The sequence below is a fragment of the Frieseomelitta varia genome, unplaced genomic scaffold (assembly GCF_011392965.1).
Source record: "Frieseomelitta varia isolate USP_RPSP 00005682 unplaced genomic scaffold, Fvar_1.2 scaffold_759, whole genome shotgun sequence".
Classification (NCBI taxonomy): Eukaryota; Metazoa; Arthropoda; class Insecta; order Hymenoptera; family Apidae; genus Frieseomelitta; species Frieseomelitta varia.
The window spans coordinates 84,596-109,727 of NW_025110544.1; the positions used below are offsets into that span (position 1 = coordinate 84,596).

Consider the following 25,132-nt stretch of genomic DNA (forward strand, 5'->3'; position numbering starts at 1 on the left):
CTTCGAATTTCTTCCCCTCTGTCGATAGGCTTTTCTTTCTTGCAAAAAAAAAAAAAAAATAAAAGTCTAAAATATAAAAAATAAAAAAAAAAAAAAAAAAAAATAGCGAAAAAATAACTAAACCAACCAGAGTAAAACTAAACCAGAAGAGAACTACAAAAACTATAAAAAACTGTGAAAAACTATGGAAAATGTGGAAAAGTAGTAAAAAGCGATTTCATGTGCTTTTCAGTTTTTATATAAAGTATATAATGTGCGTTTAAATTTTTATAACATTGCGCAGTTTTATGTCGTGTATAAGTTTATATAATTTTTCACAGTTTCTCGCAATTCTTTCGTAATTTTCCACAGTGTGCATGTTTTCTTTCGTTTACACTTCTATGTAATTTAGCAATAATTTAATTTCTGTCCAATTTACGCCATTTTAAACCTAGTGCAGCACTAGGTTTAAGAAAAAGCTCGTTGTTCCGAGTAATACCAAGATTCACCTTTTTTTATGTGTTTAGAACTAAATTCGGCACTAAATTTGAAAGAAAAAAAAATCCTCTTATGTTTCGAATAATCATAACTTGAAGAAAATTTCGGACGCTTGAAATATAAAATTCAAGAAAACGATATAGCTGCATTTCGTCTTTTCACTTTACGTTCAAGTAAAAACGTTTCAAAGACCTGCGATGCTCCTCTATCGCTGTTTTCGCGCCTCGCGGCAAAAATTCGACAAAATCAACAGAGCACGCTCGTATCTCGCGTCGCGACGAATTTTTAAACGGAAGAAAAGAAAAACCGGCAGTGTTTTTCTTCTTTTCTTTCGTCGAAACTCGAACGAAAGTGGCGAAACTTTCGCGATCGAAAACGATTTTCGTTTGCGGGATAGGGTCGACCGTGATCCTCCCCCCCCCTGGCTTTTCGGAAATTCGCAATATTCAGCGGAAATGGATCTCGGCCGGTTTTTCGCCGCGAATTTTCGCGGTGCTCCCTCGCAGAAACAAATTTGCGAGGGCAATTTCACGCGCGATTGCCTGCCGCCGGAGGAGTCGTTTTTGCAAGTGAACAAAAATAGTTGGAGCGCGTTTTCAGCCTGTCAGCTATTAGAGACACCGCGGGATGGAAATTCGAACGAGCAAGTGGGAAACCATAAAAATCATCGCGTTCCCTCGCGCGGCTATAAAATTAACGTGAAATGTTGTTCGATTCTCAGGGAGAATTATGGTTACACGAATGCAATATTCGTAGCGTGAGAGATTTTAATTAATAATTAATAATTTCATTAACAAAGTCGATTTCCATGCTCAGCGCGAGATAATGAGAATAAATTAAAATTCGAAAGAAGGGGTGAAGAATGATAAAAAAAAAAATCGTCGCTTTCCTTTGCAACATCGCAAAATCAATATGAAATTTTTTTGTTTTTTAGTACGAGACTTCGATGAAATGTGACAGATTTTAACCAATGGACTGTGAATTTTTGCACATTTCTCGGTACTATAAAAATAATGAAAATTCGAAAGAAGGGACAATAAATGATCAAAAAAAAAAAAAAAAAAAAAAAAAAAAAAAAAAAAAAAAAAAAACTATGAAAATCGTCTCGCAACTGGGTGATCGAATTAAACATTTTCGATTCTCAGGGAGAGGCTCTCGCGACACGGTTTCTGTTTCAAGTTTAAAGTTGAACTGAAACTTCGAAATTTATGGGAAATATTTAAAAAAACGCAATTTTTTTTTTAAACAACGAATGAGAAGTTCCCAGCAAGGAGATATTAAAAAAGAGTTCCTCCTCGTTCCCTTCAGTCTGATGAAAAATGGTTCCCGGTATTCCAACGATCCCAGTGTTCGTGAACCGTTACAGTTACTTTCGTTGCTTTACTACCGTTAATTGACCGAAACGGTGGAATTTAAGCCTCAATTATACACCAGCCGGCCCTCGTTTTACATAATTCCCTATAAATGATCACATCGATTTTTCTTCACCCTCGAACACACTGAACAATGCTAAACAACGTTTCCTCCTCCTTCGAGAAACTTTACGAAACACACGTTTATAATCCTATAGGCTCAAGTAGCATCATTTGAATATTAATTACTCTATAGGATCTAATTTTAACATTTTTATATTCCATTGAGTTTCTCACGCAATGTGTATATATATATATATAGAAATATATATAGAAATAAAATAATATATACTTTATTTTATATATGATATTTTTATATATTATTTTTTAGATATTTATATAAATATAGTATTTTATATTATACAATAATGTAAATTATTTATGTAATCGCTCAACAATCACTAGTCTAATATCTTCTGTAACAATACACGATCCTTTTAAATATTTACTACTATAATATTTTAAATATTTTAAATATTTAATACTATAATAGTTTATATATTTAAAATATTTAATACTATAATAGTTTAAATATTTAAAATATTTAATAACATAATATTTTAAATATTATATTATTATTTAAAATATTTAATATTTAATATTTAAAATATTTAATAATATAACATAATATTATTAAATATTTAATAATATAATAATATAACATCTAAAATATTTAATAACATTTTTGAATATATCATAGTTTAAATTTCTTATTATACTTGAATTATATATATATATATATATATATATATATATATATATATATATATATTCGTGTTCTTTCCATTTGCATGCCACATATTTCTCGATTCAATTTCGACTTTGGGGGCTTATGTGTATTATGCATTGCATCTTCTGCAATATACATATATTTGCAACGTTCTCGAAAAACGAAATATCAACAGTATTGTACAACCCGATGTACTATCAATTAACAATCGCGTCTAGTTTGTCCATATTGTCCAGAGATAAAAAAAAAAAAAAAAGAAGGAAAATGTTCTCCGGCGTATAATTCTCCATCGCGAAAACCGGATTAAGATAGGAGGGGCGATCGTTTAGTCGGAGTGTGTAGCGCGCGTGAGTTGAAAATATTTCCTTTTTCTGCCCGACAGGTGAAGGATGGAGTAGCACGGTGGTTGCACTGGTCGGAAGAGGGTTTCTTTTCTTCGGCGGAGGCAAGGAAGGTAGGAAAAGAGACATGGAGAAATACGGCGTCGAGTTCCCGAAACACGAGTGGAGCCACCGGCTCAGCCTTCGTGGTAGCCGAAGAAGCCACCAGGTAAATCATGAATAACCTAGCCGTTTCTCTCGCGAAAACCGGCCCTTCCTTCCTCCATTTTCTTCCCTTCGTTTCTTCTTCAATTTTTTTCCCCTTTCTCGTCGATGTTCCTGTTTCGCGTGTGCCGACTTTTCGAGAGAGAAAAGAGATTAACAAGGCATTCTCGAGGCCAGAAGACTCGAGGCCAGAAGACGCTCCGAGTTTCACAGGATCAGGAGGGTTCATATTAAGAAAGTTGGACGAGAACGATTTTTCACCAGACCGTACGGAATACTCAAAGAAGTTCCGCTCGCCTGAATCGAGAAACGGACTTTTATTGCGACTCACCAGTCACTTTTCCGTTTTCTTCTTTACCTCTTGCGGTGAGATATTCTACTTTGAGTGATTATTGGATGAATACTGTACATACAGGGTGTCCCCAGCAACTGCACGATAGAGGGCTGACGATTCTGGGCGAAACAGACAAGTCGGATGGAAGGAATACAATTTTTTTGGAGAATTGCAATTTGGAAACCGAAAAGAATAATTAACGGAAGGGATCATCCTCTACCTGTGAACGAGTGACAAGTCGAAACTGTAGAATAAAATTCGTTTGAAGGAAGATGCCTCGTCTTCAATTGAACCTCTTGCGCTGGAATGACGTACCACCCACGTCGAGAATTTTTTGGTCCCAAAATTATAATATTTTCTCAGTATTTTTTTAAGTATATCTAAGCAAAACAAAATAGGCAAAAGCAAAGAATACATTTATTACGTCTCAATAATTTCTACCCGGTGATGCCGTACCGACGAGAATTGAGAAAGAAAGCAACGAATTGTTGTGTACGGTTTGGTCACTCGTTACGGTCCGCAATCAGCGCAAGTGGTTCAAACGCAATTTCTTCTGCCCGCGAAGGTATATATACGGGTCCAAGATAAACGAAATGAAACAAGACGATGAAAAACGATGCCACACCATCAATTAACTATCAAACATAAACTACGACGAGATACAACGGGGCAGATTACGAACGAAGAAGAAAATTCCTTAGATTAGTTACTACGCTCTCGTGCTCGCCTAACGAAGAACAATGGCCTTGCGAAACGTCGCGAACGAAGATAATCGACGTGAATCGATTAATTAATCTCCCCCTGTATTGACATCTAGGAGGGAGGGGGGCTGCCACAATTGACATTCGCCCCTCTAACGGGGATTGCCGGTTCTTTTCGTGGCTGGTGACGTAATAACGCGCGACAGTGCGTTGGGGGATGAACCTGTGAATAATGGATGAGTCCACGAGCGTGTCACGCTCTTTGGAACACACCACGATGGGAACAAGAATGGCTTTGTCATGCTCGCGCGATAACGCCATGACCGCCTGTTGTTTATCGCGAAATTTGTTCTTGCAAACTGGCGCGATTTATCTTCCAGAGCACGTAGGGGCTCGTTCAGACCCAGCAATCACTATGTCGATTAAGATTGGCGAGCACGTGTTGCCTGGCGTCTTTTTTTCCTCTCGTTTTTGTTTGAGAAAATTTGGAGAGAGAGAAACGTGGTGTACAGGGTGTACCTGAGTTTTAGTGTTCACACTTTGCCAGTGTGTAGTTGAAAGACGAATGGAAGTGCAACTGGCGAATGCCTCGACGAATAAGTGGCGTTCAAGTTCGTACGAAATTATTTTACGATCGGAAGTTCCTCTTTCCAATAGGGATATAATAATTTTTTTTTTTTTTTTTGTAAAGTGCCTCTCGAAAGTGCCTCTTTTTCAATGGGGGTGTAATGATATTTCGAATTCCAGGCACGTACGTATCTCGTTTGTATTTCAGAAAGATGAAAAGATGTATCTCGTTGGAAACACGTACGCGAAAATAGACTCTAGAAATTTATTTCCCCATAAATTGAGAAAGATTTGGAAGATCGAACTAAATGTGCGTACTCAGCACGTGACGAGGGAATCGGGTTAGGGCTTGGGAAGAAAAAAAGAGGAAGCAAGTCATCGAGGGTAAAGAAGTTCGACAGGCCTGATTTAAACAAAATACATTCCACGCAGATTTGACAGACGATGTCAACGATTTGCCCCTACCTAGAGGCCTAAAGACCTTCAGACTCGATGAAAAAAAAAAAAAAACGAAGGAGTCCTCCACGATTTTCCGTCAATTCAGGACGGAGAGAAATCGTTCGATTTCGACAAGGTGCAGATTACGTAGCAGGGAACTGGTCCGACACCGATAAAATTCAGTTCGCTTACCTGGAAGATATCGTTGGACCTCCGATCGACGCAGATCGCCTCACGAGCATTCTTCGACAGTCCGAGAGTAGAACGTTACGTTCGAGTCGAAGGAACAGTCTCCCCGATAGTCTGCTCGCAGTAGGCAACACGATCTACCGACGTCAATCACGTAAAAGCACGGTGTTTGCCCGGTTTCGTGCGTCGTAATAAATCAGCGCGCCACGCGCGAACGTCGTCCTTCGAGCCGGATCAACCGTGTCGAATAAACGCATAGTTCCATGAGTAAACACAGGATTCGACGCACTACGCGCGAACAAGGGTGTTTTCGCTGTTTTCAGCGTCGACCTCTCGCGACATGCGACGATCGGACGTCAATCACGAGTTTGCTTCTCGTTGAAATTACGCGTTAAGCGATAACGCGTTTCACGGACGATCGTCTTCGAACGAGTCGCCGTCGAATAATTAACGAGCGTCGCGAAATATTAATAAACCCTGGGGCTCCACCGATTCTCAAATAGAAAGGAGAGAGATCCCTTCGGGCGTGAAACGGCTTGACGGATTCGATTAATTGTGCGCGATGAATTGTCCGATGAATTATTCATTGGTTCTAATTGTAACGCGTTCGCGGCTTCTCAAAATTTACCATCGACCAGCAGTTTAGAAAATCTTTATCGCGATCGTAGGCGTGAGATGCTCTAAATTTGCGAGGACGATGAACTTAGATCTAGATAAAATACGTGATTTAAGGAAATTTAGTTGAAAGCAAAACGACGTGAAATTATGAATATTGAAAACTAAAGAACAACGTGAAATCGCGAAGAATGAAACAGAAAAGAATCTATGAAACGACACGTACTGCTCGAAACGTCGCGAAGCTATGCAAAACTACGTAAAACACTTGCAAACGACGTCGAATGCCGTAAGAATTTAATTTCGGCTAGATTTCAAACCACAGAACAAAATCGGGCACAACTGATATCACCGTGCGAGATATTGAACGTTGAAAAATCACATGCCATATGTTCCGTATGTGTATGTATGACGCGCACCAGATACAATACAAAATACACTTATCGGCGATCCGCAACGGTTAAACGATCGAATTCACGCGTGGGCTGAACGAAACCTCGGTTTTGCGGCGGCCACGTGGCAAATTCGCCGAGGGTGAGGCGGTCGCAATAATTGCTCGTCGGTGACACGAACACACACGCTTTTTTCGCCCGATGTAAAATATCAGCGGTGGGAAAACCATCACGCAAACGAACCGCGTTCTATACCGCCGCGAAAACACGGCCACTTGAATCTTTTTCACGGTGCTTCCCCGCTCGATGGCCGAAACGATCAATTAACCAACCCCATCCCGCCACACGCGCGTGAAGGTTTTTCCTATCCTTTCATGCCATGTCGCGAACAGACTCGTTTTTTTCCCTCTTTTTTTTTTAATTTTTTTTTTAATTTTTCAACGTGGATATTAACCACCAGCGATGGCAACCGACTGCGGACCGTAACGAGCGACCAAAACCGTACACAATAATTCTTTCCTTTCGAACTCGTCGGTATGATACCACTGAGTGGAAATTATTGAGAAGTCATAAATTTATTATTCGTCTTGCCTGGGTTATAACTTGAATACACTTCGAAACTGAGAAAATGTCGCAATGTTGGGACAAAAAATTCTCGACGTGCGTGTCATTCCAGAGGTTAAGAGATTACAGAATCGACAAGAAACGCGGTCTCCGCAGTTGCATCGAATTTCTACTGAGGCATGGCGTTTCATACTCGACGGGACGATGACATCCCTCCCTTTCTGTTTGAGAATCGGTGGTGCCCCAGGGATTATTAATATTTCGCGACGCTCGTTAATTATTCGACGGCGAGACTCGTTCGAGATGATCGCCCGTGAAACGCGTTATTCAATCGCGTAACGCGTAATTTCAACGAGAAGCAAACTCGTGATTGACGTCCGATCGTCGCATGTCGCGAGAGATCGACGCTGAAAACAGCGAAAACACCCTTAGTGCGCCGAATCCTGTGTTTACTCACGGGACTATGCGTTTATTCGACACGGTTGATCCGGCTCGAAGGACGACGTTCGCGCGTGGCGCGCTGATTTATTACGACGCACGAAACCGGGCAAACACCGTGCTTTTACGTGGTTGACGTCGGTAGATCGTGCTGCCTACTGCGAGCAGACTATCGGGGAGACTGTTCCTTCGACTCGAACGTAATGTTCTACTCTCGGACTGTCGAAGAATGCTCGTGAGGCGATCTGCGTCGATCGGAGGTCCAACGATATCTTCCAGGTAAGCGAACTGAATTTTATCGGTGTCGGACCAGTTCCCTGCTACGTAATCTGCACCTTGTCGAAATCGAACGATTTCTCTCCGTCCTGAATTGACGGAAAATCGTGGAGGACTCCTTCGTTTTTTTTTTTTTTTCATCGAGTCTGAAGGTCTTTAGGCCTCTAGGTAGGGGCAAATCGTTGACATCGTCTGTCAAATCTGCGTGGAATGTATTTTGTTTAAATCAGGCCTGTCGAACTTCTTTACCCTCGATGACTTGCTTCCTCTTCTTATCTTCCCAAGCCCTGACCGATTTTCTCGTCACGTGCTGACTACACACATTTAGTTCGATCTTCCAACTTTCTCAATTTATGGAGAAATAAATTTCTAGGGTCTATTCTCGCGTACGTGTTCCCGACGAGATGCATCTTTTCATCTTTCTGAAATACAAACGGGACACGTACGTGTACTGGAGGAAATCTCCGCAGCCTCCCTGGGACTCGAAATATTATTATAACTCTATTGGAAAAAGGAATTTCCGAGGGAAAAAGGAACTTTACCAATAATAAAGAAAAAGATAAAAATATTATATCCCTGTTGGAGAACGGGACTTTCGATTGTAAAATAATTTCGTGCAAACTCAAACGCCCATATATTCGCTAGTTGTTCACTTTCATTTCCTAGTCACGTTTCCATTCATAGTCGAACTCGGTGGACAACATTGTAACTATATTATACAACGTTCTTTTTACTTGTTGTTATTTGTCGATCGATTCTCATTTCTTATTACTATTGATTGTTAGTGTCTCCTTTAATCTCATTGTTCTCGCATCTAAATCTTATTAACCAAATACTCCGTTCCTTACTCCTAATTACGTAGTATCGTACAAAGCAGTAATTACAGCGAATGAATAATATACACGCATAATTACGAGAATGCGTGACACTTGATGAAACGCGATAGGCGATTCTACTTGTTTTGAAAAATTTACAATTCACAACTTCCTGCCGTAGGGCGTGCCAATCACGCGCGATGTACGAAACAAATTGGCAAAAGTGTTTTCAAAAACTCGCAATTCGCGAGATAAATCAACTTTCTACGTGACAATCATCGCGTGATTATTGCAGATTGACAAAGGTCAAAGGATTTACGCTGGTGTTGTTATGAAAAGTTCGCTTCAAACAACCTCTTTCAATAAAATTTCCAAGCTTTCGCGAATTGAACGAATTGAGAAAACAGAAATATGACGAAAATAAACGCGACCGGTGAAACGTCCCCGGTGAAGCTTCAACAAATATGTAATATAATAATATGTATGTATATACGTATATGTATATATTTCCGTGGGAAACGGAAGAAAAGGAAAAAGCGATAGGAAAAGTTTCTGTTGGGACGGCGATGGTGGTGTTCACGGATTGTCTGAAAATTCGTGCCGACTGATACGTTATCGAGGTTCCCGCGCGTGCACGATTGCACACGTGGCGGAAGAATTCACCCCGAATGCCTCGAGCGCGGTGAATTTCATCCGGGGCTTCACCGCGTGACGATAAGGCTCCGTGTAACAGAACTGTGCATGTCGCCGCTGCTCTTATCACTCGGCGTTAATTCAATTTTCGTCGACGTGTAACCTGCGAGCGACGAACAATAAACGTCGAAAATCAGGCGCGTCTCTCTGTGCGCGTGGTGCTTGCCTAACTTTTCAACGTAGTGAAAAAAAATACGATAAGGTCGAACGATCGGGATCAATTGTCTGTGAGAAGACTGAATCGTTCGAGAAGAGATAGAACAAATTTTTTGCCTTTTTTTAAATATATTGAATAATATTATAAATAATTAAAATATTAAAAATAATTCTTTAAATAATAATTAAATTATAAATATTTATGTTAACACGAGCATTTTAAATTATTACCTGATTTTTTTCTTTTTTTTTTTTTTTTTGCAAAATTTTAACAATTTCAATATTTAGTGTTCAAATATTAATGGAAATCACTGTGTGTATTCTAGAAAGAAAAAAATTATTGATTTACGATACAGAATATGTTACACAGAATAATTATTATTAATATTATTACACTCGAAGCTTCGATTTCGCAGACGTCGGAACTCGATTTCGATTTCGAACGAAAAATCCTTCGAAACGATAACTTTCTCGACTGGAGAAACGCCGTGTATTCAAACGGAATTAATCCCCTTCGAATCTCATCAAATCCGAAACACAGCGTGTATCGATTGTCAGAAATAAACGGCGAACAATTCGATATTTCGACATTCTGTCGAACGAATGTCATCATCAGTCTCTCCCTCCCTCCCAAAAAAGAAGAAAGGACAAAAAGAGAGGGATCACGAAATTTTCGCCTATTGATTTCGCTTTCAATCGACGAGTCACGGTTCGGGAGACAAAAAAAAAAAAAAAAAAAAAAAGAAAAAAAAGGAGGGATGCATAAAAACGGATCATTGACCGCCGACAAAGGTGTTGCAAACGACGAATGAGAACAGAACGACAGGCACGTCGATCGAATTAACAAAATTCCACGTACATTAGAACGATAGGAACAATGGCTGTCGATGTGGCGGCTTAATTCGAGCAGCTGAACGGAAATAACAAGCTTTATGGAAGTTTATCGATCAGTCCAGGCAAGATTAACGAGCTCCCTCCCCCCTTGTAGACTGTTCGAAACAATTGCTTTATCGTGCCAAGAAAATAGAGAAATTTCGACTTCGTGTGTGTGTGTATGTGTGTATGTGTGTGTGTTGAGAAGAGTTTCAGTTTGCAGGGGGATGAATATTCTGACGTAAGACTTGTGATCTGTTACAACACGAATTTTATAAGTGAAACTAGAGATATATTAAGTTTTCTTAATCGATCTCGACACATTTTAATTTTAATTTTGTATGTATTGCTGTATCTTTATGCATTATTATATTTTTATCTTTTTCTTTTGTATTTTGTTACTGTATCTCGAAGGGTTTTTCTTCACGTAGAATAAATAAATAAATAAACGTACGAAACTGCAATATACAAGATGTATGATATACAAGTATATATAATAAATAAATAAAATAAGATACAACAAGTATAAATGTATATAAACTTCAATTTACAAAACACGTAAACTGAGCATACTGTAATACGTAATGTTGTAGAAATTTGAATTTTCGAACTATCAACAACTTGGTATTTCGATAAATTTAAAAATTTGTTTGTAAAAAAAAAAAAAGGATTCTATATTTTGCTGTGAACAATCGAGAAATTTTGGTGAATCAGTGTTTTGTGAAAAAAAAAAAACAGTGAAAAAAAAAGCTTCGCGTTGTATTACAGAATGTTTGAAACATTTATTGCAGTGGAAAGTATAATGATATTTTTCCCCGTCCTTTTGTGCGGAATTTTTGTTTTTCATCGTATTTTCGAAATTTTAAAGAGAATCGCGGCATTGGTGAACATTTTAATAAACGTGTATAGTACAACCGTGGAGTTTATGAATATTTATTGTAATGGAAAACCCGAGTTTCTCCCCTGTTATTTCGAACTTTTTAGTTTCGAGTTTCCACAAAAATTGCGGCATTATATCCTGCATAAATGTCCGCGGGCGTACCGCGGGATAATATAAAATTAAAACGACAATAATCTTTTGTAATTACAATCATTTAAAATTACAATAATTTATAGATTATATTGATATCAATTACATTGGATTTATAAATTACACGTTCGATGGCTAATAATTAATAAAAAACCGAATCGACGATTAAAATAATTCCCCCCCCCCCCCCTCGGATTTCTCACGTTCGAACGTTTTGGAAGAAACGATAAGACTGGCAATTTAAATAACATTCGATGTGACTGCACCGTGTCGCACAAGTTCAGAGAAATTTCGATTCCAACAGCGAGACCGAGTCGCTTCATAAAAGTGACTAACTCCGTGGTAAGCGAAGTTCAAAAAAATCTCGTTTCTCCAGGAGGGAAGAAACGTCCCATTCCTTAGGAGTTCACCCTAAAGGGAGGTCTTAATTGCTTTCGAAAAGTTTTCCAGCACGGTGAAACGAGACTCGACGATGTTAATTCAGCAAACTAGTTCAACAAAACAATTCAGTTGCTTCAACCATCGTCCGCCGCGTCGGTTTGCTCGCCCATTTCATTTTCGATATAACGATCTCGAGGAATATTCAGTCAAACATAACCTCAAAAACCAATCGTCTTTTTCTGGTTTGGGTTAGGTTTCTTTTTCTTCAAGTTTAAAGAAACTACGATATTGAAAATATCTTTTCTGGCGTTTAGTTTGGAAAAATAATCGATATCGAACTTATAGCCAACTAACCTATAATGTAGTCAAACCTAACCTATATATGTATATGTGAGTACATGGTAATTTTTGTGGAATATAGGAGTAGAAGCAGAGTAGAAAATTAAACATTGATTCGAACCTATGCCAGGCCTAACCTAGCCTCAATCTAATCAAATAGTAAGGAGAAGTAATAATTCATGGAAACGAGGGTTTTCGGATGGACAGTTAACTTCTTGCGCTGGTAAATGGTTCGCGGATCATAACGAGTGACCAAAACCGTATATAACAATTCGTCGCTTTCTTTTTTAACTCGTCGATATGATGATATCACTGGATAGAAATTATTGAGAGGTGAATTTATTATTTGCCTTGCCTGGGTTATATACTTCAATATACTTAAAACTGAGAAAATGTTGCAATTTTGGGAGCAAAAAATTCTCGACGTGCGTGGCACGTCGTTCCAGCGCAAGAGGTTAAAAGAGGAACTTAAGAAGTTTAAAAGTGGAATAAGATCGCTGTGAAACAATAACGACAGTAATAAGTGAGAGGTAATAGCAACGAAGCGAGCAAGATAACAAATGGAACGATATCTGTGGAATTATTACATCTCTGACGTTGTATTTTCGAAAATTGCGAGTTCTTTGCTCTTCGTTTCGAAAGTTTAAGCCATTTGCACTGGCTAACAACTGACTGCGGACCATAACGAGTGACACAAAATCGTACACAATAATTCGTCGCTTTCTTTTTGAACTCGTCGGTACGATATGAAGAAATCATTGAGATCACTGGATAGAAATTATTGAGAGGTAATAAATTTATTATTTGCCTTGCCTGGGTTATATACTTAAATATACTTAAAACTGAAGAAAATGTTGCAATTTTGGGCCAAATATTCTCGACGTGTGTGGCACGTCATTTCAGCGCAAGAGGTTAAAGTCACGTAAAAAATCTGATAGTTGTGCATTTGGAAAGATCGAAAGGAACAAATTCCCCTTCTGTTAATTTTTTAATACTACGGAAACGCCGTATCTAACGAGTTCAAATTACAATGGAAAAAATAATTGTGGAATTATAAATAATATATCGAGCCAAACGAGTAATGAATACATGTAATACATTATGCATGTACATATGTGTAAATAATATATATATATAATATACAATACATTCCCTACGTACACTATTGTTATTTATTATCTTATTTATTTATTTTTTTACTATATTTATTTATTACTTTTTTATCACAATTATTATTTTCAATCTAATTTCAAGCTCAAGAAGACGCTTTGAAAATATGAAAAGAAATTGAAGAACAACAAACAACTCTCGAACAATTTTCAACTTCGCGAGGAACAATTGATTTTATATAAATAACACAAACTTTTAGCATCGGGTAACTCAATTCAGAAACTTGCTGACGGAACTATTATACGTAGTTTACCTTGCATTCAATCTCAATTTATAACAAATTAGGTCATGTGTTTGTAATTAATTGTGCTTCGAATTATAAAGGTTTAAAATCGCGCGCTTGCCCGGACAAAGCAAACAAACCCAGGCGTAATTATGAATTTGTCCAATCGATCGCGTTTCCCAACAGTTCGATCGCGATCGTCGTTCGGCGAGCAAACAGAACTTCGACTACAGATGGAACAATTGTAACTCGCTTTATACTTGTATAAAATATAACGAAAGATAAAAACAAAAAGGTTTAGAAAGATATTTAATTCGAAGAGATCTTCCCTCTTTTCGAATATTTCCGATAGAACAGGATCGATGAAACGTGAGATAAGACAGGCTGAAAGGAGCAGATGTGAATAGACGGGGCTTCCAACGGCTGATTAGGTAATAGAGAAATTTAATACGACTTGGACGTCGTTGGTCTTTCGTCTTTCAACTTATGTCTGTAAAGTTCTGATACATTCTCTGCTACTTTCGTCGTTTAGCAAAAAAAGAAAAAAAAAATTTTTATTAGTCGTCAACTGCCAGTCGATTTTCACAAAAGACTTTGTATTAACAGACGTGACGATACTGTGAAGTCACGTGATTTTTAAGGATCAGACACAGAGTGACATCATCCTGATTTTTTGTCGTGAAATTCGTCACCTTCTGACGAGATTATCACTCTCGCATAATCATTCAATCAGAGAGTTAATTTTACCTCTTAATCCCTTGCGCTGGCAACTGATTGCGGACCATAACGAGTGACCGTACACAATAATTCGTCGCTTTCTTTTTCTCTCGAACTCGTCGGTAACTGGACACTACTGGATAGAAATGATCAAGAAGTGACCGACTTTTTATCATTTGTTTTGCCTGGGTTACGTTTAAATATCCTTAAAACTGAGAAAATGTTGCAATTTGGGACAAAAAAGATTCTCGACGTGCGTGGCACGAGGTTAAGAGTACCTGTGTATCCATAAAATCACCAGACGAGCGCACAAAGTGAAGAAAGAGGCATCGCTCGGTATTCCCAATTTCTAGCAGAAAAAGAGTATTTCTTTTCCCAAAAAGAACTATCGTGCGTATGAAATCTTAAAGAGGAGAAGAGCACCGTGTTTCGTAGCCTTCCAATTTCCGGAACACGTTAGATGCTCGAGCCATATCTTCTTGATATAACGGTTCGTTTTTCAGGACAAGCACGAGAGATAAAAAGGGAGGAAAAAGTATGTGAAAGATTAGGAGGAAGACGACGAGGGATGGGGAGAAAGGAGACAAGGCGAGAGAGCGCGTAATAAAATTCTGAAACGTACTCGTCTCGTGTTCTAGCTCTTTGTTATTTCTCGAATGGCTGAAACTGATAAAAAACTGATCCCCGAGTGCGTTTTCCGACCTCGTCGGTGGACTTTAATGACTCTGAGATGACCGTACCACACGCTATAATACATTTAATAACTAGCGTCAGTCCAATGGTGCAAACGAACAAAGTACAAAAAAGGAAGAAAAAAAGAAAAATTCAAACAGAGCACGTATAATTTACGTAAAGTGCTGAATTCAAACGGAGCGCAGCATTTACTGCAAATACACGATGAAACAAAAATTCCGACGGTGTTAAATGAAATACGTCTGTAACGACCGCGAAAACGAGATACGTCGATAATGAATGCGAAGCGTAATAAACAAAACTGGCGGCGAATTAAACGTGTAGCACGTGCTAAGTGAAATTTCGAACGAAATTCAGCTCACGACAATAAATAAAGCTCAGTTTAAACATTTAAAGGGATATAAATATTCACGTGATAAACGGAATTCAATTTGTAATAACGAAAACCGAATCGAATAAACGTAATTCGATCAATCATGTATCCTTGGATCGTGTTATCTTCCTTCTCCTTCGTTCGAGAACACTGCCAGAAACCCTCCAAATCCTGTTCTTGCTCCTGCTCCGGAAGCCTTATTCGAATTCTCATCGGCAGCATGAAAGAAAATTCTATCACTTAGCCGTTATTATCCCGAAATGGCCGATTGAGAGTGGAACGATTTGATTTACAGGGCGAGGTGGCCAGCAGATCGGTAACCGGCTCGATGAGAAGCACCAGAAGATGGGCCAGTTTGCGACAGCACGTGAGCAGTAACGACGGTGGGAAGCCGAGGGTCGAGCTGCTTCTCGATCCCCCGGGATCCAAGCCGTCCACGCCGTCCTCTCAGCCGCACACGCCCAACACGCCACGAACGCCTCACACACCGTTGAGGAAATCCAACTGGGAAGTGATTGAGCACTTCACCGGCGCCCCCCGTCCTTCCATCATCACTGTGAGTCGCCGTCTCAGCGAGATTATGCTTGACGATGGCTAAACTTAGGTTGACGTTTAAGATTCCCATGCTCAGTTATAGATTCAGCGAGCATCCCGCAGGATAGACTAAACCATACACTCAAGTCAGGGCAAATTGAACTGCACCGAAATTATTTCTTTTGAATATAGAAAAAAGAAAAAAGAAAACAATGTGGCGGTTCTTCGTTACGAAAGACATCGAAGCGGATATTTTAAATTTGAATTAGGTTAGGTTGTTCGCGCCACCAGTGACGAAATTAATGAATCTGTGTGGTTGACTGTTCTTTACGAACGAATTGTACAATCGCTGCCTGTCCGAAGAGTATTTTTTTTCGCGTTGAATTGATTATAACCGCTTGCGCTGGCAACTGACTGCGGACCGTAACGAGTGGCCAGATACAACAATTCGTCGCTTTCTTTTTGAACTCGTCGGTACGATACCGCTGGATAGAAATTATTGAAGAAGTGAACTTGACAAATTTAGTATTTGTTTCGCCTTTTGTACTTAAATATAATTATACTTAGAATTGAGAGAACATTGCAATTTTGGGACAAAAAGTTCTCGACGTGGCACGTCATTCCAGCGCAAGAGATTAACACAATCCAATCATTAATAGTGCAGTAAATATATTACTAAACCGAGGATCCTTTTAATATTGTACTTGATATATTTACACAAATATTCATAGCGTTCGTTTTCTTTCTATTTGCCATTACAAATAACATTTATAACATAACATATGTCCCTTCACGTGACATGACTAAACTATTTAACGCGAATGGCTTACGTGTATTGTTCTACTTTCCATATTTTTAATATCCCACCAAGAGACGAACAAACACACGAAAACTTAATATTTTAATTTTCGACTTCTCGCCAGTCGTATTTCTCAAGACAAATTTTACGATATAATGATTACGTTTGATCAAATGTTTCAGTCGATTCAACATTATGCATTAACGAAATAACGATGATGATTTCGGCAGATGGGCAGAGGGTCAGAAGTCGGAGTGGGGCTGACAGCTGGAAAAGACATGCAGGAAACGAACGCTAACGCGTCGATAACTCAACCACCGAGGAAATGCGCGCTTTGCCGGTTCCTGAAGTCCCTGTGCGCCTCCCATCGTTTCAAAAACTTGCAGGTAAACGTACTGTCAGTGAACGAGAAGAAACAGAAAAAAAAAAAAAAAAAGAAAATGTAGAACTCGCTATGTAACGAGCGACTTGTTTACGTTCCTCACCATCGGTTTCCCTCTCTTTTTACTTGGAGAAATTCGTTTCCCTCGAGCAGAACTTCCTTGAATCTCCGAGAATTGTGTCGATACACAAGCGTACAGGGTGTTTCAGAAAACACAGGTATAAACAGAGCATGAAACATACAGCGAGGATTGCGAAATCGTCGATACTTCAAATCGCTGCAACTTGGTGAGAAACTCTCGTTTCTTTCAAAGAACTCTTCCTTCATATCGCGCAGCGTGGACACTTTCGTCCTTCGACAATCGTCGAAGTTCAAACCGTGTTCAGGAACGTTGGGAATTCTTTTTTGAAAATGATTAGATCCACCGTGTTGTCTTGGAGATTGAAGTCTCTCCTTAGCGACTAGTCCTCGAAACTTGCGCGATTCTTCTTCGTCATTTTACCGAACTTCGAGCGGAGAAAGTTAGGGTTGAACGACAAAGATTGAAGAAAACGCGAAGAAAGTTCGCCCTAAACAGTTTCTGCCTCGTTTTTCGTTATTTCCCGAAGTGTCTCGTCGTTTCTCGCGAGTCTTCGTTTCCTCTGCCAGGCATTTAACAATCTTTCGCGAGCTTCCGTAATTTTTAATAATCCTTCGTAGCTTCACCAAGTCGCACGAAGTTACAAAAGAGTTGCTTTTCCAAAATATCGACAATTTTTCACCCCTCAGTTTCACCGTAGATGAAATAACCGTAAGAGCGAGATGACGTACTGTGAAAGACTCTATTATTGGAGTATAGTATTGTGCTAAGGACACAATTGTACCTTGCCAACTTCGTAACGATCGGTATCGATGTTAGATAACACGCGGCGTAATTCTATGGCTGTGTATCGACGGCGCTGCATACATATTCGACGCGTGAATTATGTATGAATTTAGTTTGAACTCTGCCCAAAGTGGATCAAACATTCTTCCCTAATTTCGTCTGCGCTTCGTTTCTAGGAAGTTTCTACGCGAATTTGAACAACGTTAGAACGTAGCTCCGATGGAACTTTCGTCTCCTTCCAGTTGTCTTCTTTCTCGGTCTATAGTTTGCCTGAATTTCGGTTCTGCGTTGGCCCCTTGCGCTGGCAACCGGTTCCGCGGACCGTAACGAGTGACCAAACCGTACACAGTAATTCGCCGTTTTCTTTTTCCTTTGAACTGGTCGGTACCGGATATCACTGGATAGAAATTATTAAGAAGTAACAGACTTGTCATTTGCTTTGCCTGGATTACATTTAAATGCACTTGAAACTGAGAAAATGTTGAAAGAAAATTCTCGACGTATATAATACGTGTCTTTGTCTTGTGAAAGAAATTCTCAGGGTTCCAGATAGAAATTTTCGAACTTTCAGACTGCTGAAATCTTGTTCTGACATAAAGATACACGGCCAGATTCTCTGAAACCACCTGTACTGCGCCGTCCCTCTTCGGGAACAAACAAACGTACAACGAGTCATAGCACGTACAAAGTCGGGATATTTTCATTTGGTGTATCAGGAGCTTCAAAGCTGCCACTCTCACACAGTGCAAACCTTTTCGAATCTTTCGAATAAACAAACAGAAAGCGGGAAATCACAGTCGGAGGGAGAGGAGGGAACGTTTGACCGACGAGTTATAGCGAAGCAGTGTTTAGGCCGCCGGTTGCTGGATCAAACGTTCTATCGAAACCAGCAACTGTCAATTGAAAAAAAAAAAAAAAAAGAAAGAAAAGAAAAAGAAAGCAGAGACAACGTAAAAATCAATTGAAAATCATTGGCGAGGAGACAGGATGAAATTAGAGGAAACAGAAGGCACTGTGTTGGAGAAACAGTTTCTAGAAAACACTAATGGAATTACTGGTGATTTGATGACAGAGGTACAAATGCAGTAATCTCGGATCGTAGTTGGTTAAATAGGAAAATAGTGAAATCGTGCAACAAGTTTCTGAGGGGCCGGTGGCTCCGAGCAACGGAGAGTTGCTCAGGGATACGGCGCGAAAAGTGTGGAAAGAGTCGGTGATTTCGTTTCAAAAACTGCGAATTGAATTTGGACTGCAAATTTATATTTCATATTCGCATAACTGTTCGTTATTCATTTGTTGTTTACTCTGCACCGGGAGCAAATTCGTATAAAAAAATATACTTTTCGCGAGTCTGTCCTCTTTTTTTTTTTTTTTTTTTGTCAGATTGTCACGCACGCGCACTATCTCGACGATCGATACACTTTAAACTTTACGATTTCTAAATTCTTTCGCAATAAAAATAAAAAATAAAAAAAAAAAAAGAAAAAACAAATAAAACACTTTTAGTAATTGAAACAAAGTCAAACGATTCATATGTGCATTATAATACTCCTCCCCCTACGTGTGTGCATTAGGATGGACTTTCGAGATTCAATATCAAGGCGATAACGGGCGCAGAGATTCGAAATCAGATTAAAAATCGACGAGAGACTCTGCTTCCCTCCCCACACTGTGGAAATTGGTCAAATGTCGAACAGATGGTCTACGCTCGATCGATCGATCATCAACTGGCCGTCGCTTAATTTTTCCATTTGCGTGTGCGCAGAAGGGGACATTAGTTCCAGGAGACGGGATAACGGGGAAAATAGCACATCGCTGGAGATTATAAGCGCATCGTTGGTCACCGGTTCTCCCTGAATATCGAATTGTTTATCCTCGCGGATATCCTCCCCTTTCCTCCTCCCACCCCTTTCCCGCGATCCTTGGTTATTCGACGATCTTGTTCGCGTGTTTATGCGTAGCCCGCGGTTAAAAATCGCGTGTTTGCGTACCGATATCCGCGACCAACGTTAAATAAAATAATCCAGTTGAAATGCCTGGATTACTCTTGCATCGCGTTTGTTTTTATTTCTGCATCGCTGTAATTCGATGAATCTAGTTACAGTCGATGTTTTCCCTCTCCCTTTTTTCTTTCTTGCTGTTATATCGTTGGTTGAACACGGTTGGTTTGTTTTTTGAGAGAGTTACGACTCGAATTAGGTTAGATTGAATCGAAGGGATGCGGCTAGCTTTTGCGAAACTTGGTTTCACCGCAGTTTGAATTGTGCTTGAGAGTTGAGATTCGCTTGATAAATCTGCGAAATGTGATTACAGATCTTTTATTTTCTCTTTTTTTTAGTTGTTCTGTTCGTTACATGGTTGGTTTGTCTTTGAGGAGAGTTAGGTTAGGTTCGTTTAATTTTTGTGTAGCTTGGTTCGCCGCAATTTAGGTTATGTCTGATTGCGAGTTGAATCTCGTCGCTGAGCAGCGCCAATTTTTTTTTTTTTTTTGCAATGGCTCAATTTTGAGTGGATTCAGTTTCAACTAGGTTAGGTTAAGTCGAGGTCGTTTCTATGAAATTTAACGCACGCGTTTAGATTACACTTGGGCAAGTTCCGTCACACACAGAAACTTCAGCTGAATTTCGTTCAGAGGAGGTTTAAATTGGATTTTTAAAAAAATGGCCAATTTTCTTCTTCGTGATTCTCGTTACGTCAAAAGTAAAATTTGATATCTCTTGAAATTGGCTTGTTTGCGAGTTCAGAGTAGAGGTTCGAACGAATCGTATCATGGACACATGAGTCACAAAGTACGTCGATATTTCCCAATACCCAAAAAGCTCACCAGTCCCCGAGAAATGGAGTGCCGCGTCAGCGACACTCGATCCAAACTGACCTGGAATCGGACCAGATGTCTCCAGCAATCCGTTTCTCTAATCACCTTTAGCTACGCTTGCTTAATCCAAGCCACGCGGCCGATCCTCGACCTCGAGGTTTCTCTCGATCCTTGATAAATAGCTTGCGTCCGACTAGAGTCAGCTTCCTTTACTGGACAATAAATCTTCGTTCGATCACACGAGCGAACTCTAATACTATAATGGCTTAGTCGAATTTCGTCAGAGTTCAAGGACCATGTGGTCCCTCACTTTACGAACTCGTCCAGGTTTCAGATTTTCAAAACAACCGGTTATCTGCTGTACGATGCGACTAACCAACTGATTGCGGACCGTAACGAGTGACCGAACCGTACACAATTAATTCGTCGTTTTCTTTTTGTACTCATCGATGATATGGCATCACTGGATAGAAATTATTGAGAAGTAACAAATTTCAATCATTCGTTTTGCCTATTTTGTTTTACTTAAATATACTGAAAACTGAGAAAATATTACAATTTTGGGACGTGGAGAAATTATGGAGTCAAAGTGACGGATTATTAGACCTTTTTTTCCCCCTTTTGAGAGGCGCTAGAAATTTTAAACGGGATACCGTGACTTGGAATATGACCGCAATATATTCGACTGCAAGTGAGACTCAGTTACTTAGAACATCGAGATTACGAAACAATTTAAATCCGAAGTAATATTAAATAATGTTAAAAGGCTCGTGTCGACTAATCTGACAGTTCGCTTCAGACAAAAATTGTCAAATGACAAATCAATCGCAAACGTCAGGCCAGCTAATCTGATGGTTCGCTTCGAGCGTCGTTAAATGGCATATCGATTCCGCAAACACTCGACTATCATACCAAGAATCAACTAGGTGTCCAGCTGATCTAATAAACTCGCGGTTTTGTTCACCGTGACCATCTGTTAACGGCCATCTGCAAAACTTCCCCAATTAGACGATTGTTGGCTGCAGGAGTTCGAGAGAGTTTGCCGAACCCAGCTTCGGGCGTGCTGCTTCTGGTCGGAGTTCGATCGAAGCGTAGACGAAAAAGAAGGAAAAAAAAAAAAAAAAAAATGAAGAAGAAAAAGAAAAAAATAGGTGGAGTTTAAATTTACTTGGTACCGTTGTCTAAATTAGAGGTCCCTAAAATTAAAGGAGGCACGGGAGCGCGAAGGGTGGGAGGAAGATAGAGGAAAAGTGGGAAGCCTGGGCGGCGAGCTGTTGAAAGCCGGAATAAATCACTGGAACAGCCACAGTCAGCTATTGTGAGCCGTTTCTCCTTTTTCATTCTCTCTGTTTCATTTTCCTGCTACGTCGTTAATCCCGTGCCATTGTTATTTTTATATTTCATTCCCTCCTTTAATTCTTTCTCTCTCTCTCTCTCTCTCTCTCTCTCTCTGCCAATTTTGTTTCGGAGATTTCTGGGAAAGAGTTCCGTTTCGAAACTGATTTTAAAGGATCAAGCTCGTTTCTTGCAAGGGAAGTCATTCAATGGGTGATCGACTCGAAGCGCAGGGAAATATTTCTGAGAGAGGCAAACGACAAACAGTTTGGCGGTTAGGTTTAATTTTGTGAAAAAACAGTCAATGAATTATTCGAAATTAATGATTAGTTAATGCTGTCGGATATATACACGGTATGTTCAATAGTAAATATTAAATGCCAAGTATTAGCTACCTAGTAAAAATTACATTAGAGTTTTACGAAATATAATGCTACTCCCTATTGATTAAGAAGCTACCACCACTACTCTGTTCGGCTTCGTAGCGAAGAAACACAATTTAGTCCTAAGCATTCGTTCCTTTGTCACGCTTGTTACGTAAGGGAATCCAGTTTGAAAGTGAACGAGAAGGGAAAGGGAGGCTCTGCCTTTGAACCTGTTGGTCGAAAGTCTAGCAGCCAATGTCAGAGTTTCCTAAGTTTTGCAGAAGATACTTCGAGATACCCCCGGTGCTGTCGGCTTGCGAAAAAAGAGCAACCCTTCGTTAATTAATGTCTATCGAAGTTTAAACACGTTTCGTCTTGTACACGAACTACACTGCGGGGACCAGAGTTCATGACTAAATTTAATTAAACCTGTATTACCATACTAAGAATCGTTCTCGACTACACGAGAGCTTCAACAAATTATAGAGGCATAGTACTCGTGTTCCAAATTTATTCCACCGTTTCCTTTCTTTTTTTTTTCTTTTTTTCTCGCCAAGTTTCGTAAGAGTTCAAGATATCGACGATTTTTCACCAAGCGCGCGAGTATTTTCTACTTTCAGCTGTACGTCTTCTTACTTTAATTTCGACGAGGTTCTAAGTTCGCGTGACCTGTCTCGTCATTGGACGACCTAGTATCACGGGCCCTGCGAAAGATCTGAAGGCGTCATTGTCTATGAATTGCCTGCAACGAGACGAAATGCACCGCTCTCGCTCTGACGAACAGGTTATGAGTTTCTGTCTAATGTAGAAACGAATTCGCTTCGCTTCGCGCGCCGGTTCTCCGATTTTCTGTCATCTTCGCAACTGGGTCTTTACTGCTGCTGAATGTAGCTGTCGAAATTCTGCTTATATCTCGTGACATTTGCTTCTGAATGTGGAAAATAATTGTACGTGGATTCTTCTTTCATCCTACAACTCTTTAAATATAAAGAGTCTCTCATTTATTTTATAGCGGCATATATACAATATGTATGTATATAGTATTTTATAGTGGCATCTTGTCTAGAGAATTTTTTGAGATCACATTTGCGATCATATTTTTTATTTTGTGACATGTATGTAAATTTTTTCACTCTATATCTTTTTAAATATAGAGTCTCTCGTTTACTTTATGGCTTATATCTTGTATTGTCTAGGGAATTTTTTTGAGAGACACACCTGTGATCATATTTTTTATTTTGTGGCATATGTGGATATTTTTCATCTCTTTAAATAGAGTCTCTCGTTTACTGTATGGCTTATATCTTGTATTGTCTAGGGAATTTTTTTGAGAGACACACCCGTGATCATATTTTTTATTTTGTGGCATACATGTGGATATTTTTCATCTCTTTAAATAGAGTCTCTCGTTTACTTTATGGCATCTTGTATTGTCTAGGGAATTTTTTGAGAGACACACCTGTGAACATACCTCTTGTTTTGTGGCATCTTGTACCATGCAAAGAATCTTTAGACACCTAGGAAATGAATTTCCGAGTGTCATATCTCTCTACAAACCTATTTTCTAACATTGTGTATTGTCTAGAGAATTTTTTTGAAAGATACATCTACCATCATATTGTGATCATATCTCTCTGCAAATACAATCACTCACACACGCAGAACTTTAAGATGTCTAGGGACTTTCGACAGCTGCACTCGCGACTTTCAAAAATTTTAAGCTACTTCGAACGTGAAATAGTCTTCGATAAATGTTCGACTACAATTTACAAAAGTTTCCAGGAAACGTTTCTTGGGAAAAAAAAAAAATTCCTAAGAAATTCCTGAACGAGTTCTTTTAAACTTTAGGTGGAGATGCTGTACCAACGCTACTTCCTGCGGATGAACCAAAGCAACATGACGCACGTTCTTGGCTTATTGGCGGGGCTGGCTCTTGCCCTAGGTGTGCTTCTAGTCTTGAGACTGATATTCGAGGACGACCAACAATTTCTTCGTACTTTGGAGAGACCGGAGAATTTGTCTTTAGCGGTGACACTGGTCGTCTGCGTTGCGGTCTACGCTGGTACGTATCACTGAAGATTCTCTAGGGAGAAAATTTATAAGAACTCCAAAGAAATTCTAGGGATAAATTCGCCAAAAATTTGACACAAATTTCTTTCTGAGAACAAAATCACCATAGGAAAGTTAAAACACGAAATCTCAAAGATTTCTTCTACGATGAAAGTTGATAAAATGTGAATTATAATTATAGCCATTCTTTTGTTTGCCAAAATTTTGCAAGAAGAATAGAATATTAAGTATAGGAATATTATCTGCAATGTTCAGGATAGGTTAGGACGAATAAATGCATATTTGGTTCAAGTTTGAACTAGGTTTAGGATGAATTTTGATTAAATTTGGGTTAGGAGGAACGGAGAAACCTAAAAGGAAGAATGTTTGAGTTAGGTTTATGGTATGTTACGTGACGGAATTACGTATTGTCACTAGAAAGCTTTGGACGAAGATGACAAAATATTTCCTATGATTGTGTAGGGAATTTTTCTAGATTCACTGGGAAATTTAATTATTTAAACGAAATTACCAAATTTTAGTTATCCAAGAGAACCAGATAAAATTTCAGGATCTCAATTGCCGAAGGAACGAAGCGATCGAATTTTAACTAGAAATTTAGTCACATCCGAAAAGTTAGTCACATATTCGGCAACCCTTGGCCGAATAATAATCGTTCCTCGAGATAGAAGAAAAAGAAAGACAAGAGATAAAAGTCAGACACGAGATAAATGATTCAGCCTTAATTATACGAGGCAGGGATCAACAAGATCCTTTTTAACGTTTGCAGTCACTTTCGTTTCAACTCGGTTTGACCCACTTCCGTCGCGTGGACGTTAATTAAAAT

General features: G+C 39.2%; 1 protein-coding gene across 1 annotated transcript in view; it reads left to right on the forward strand.

Moving 5' to 3' along the window:
- The window catches only part of LOC122535726 (adenylate cyclase type 6), an 86,165-nt gene that overhangs the window by 13,947 nt on the left and 47,086 nt on the right, over positions 1 to 25,132 (forward strand). Inside the window, exons 2-5 of the mRNA XM_043667497.1 lie at positions 3,002 to 3,168; positions 15,437 to 15,697; positions 16,705 to 16,860; positions 24,085 to 24,298. Coding sequence (XP_043523432.1) covers positions 3,088 to 3,168; positions 15,437 to 15,697; positions 16,705 to 16,860; positions 24,085 to 24,298 — 712 coding nt within the window. The 5' untranslated portion in view covers positions 3,002 to 3,087. The remainder of the gene's footprint in view (positions 1 to 3,001; positions 3,169 to 15,436; positions 15,698 to 16,704; positions 16,861 to 24,084; positions 24,299 to 25,132) is intronic.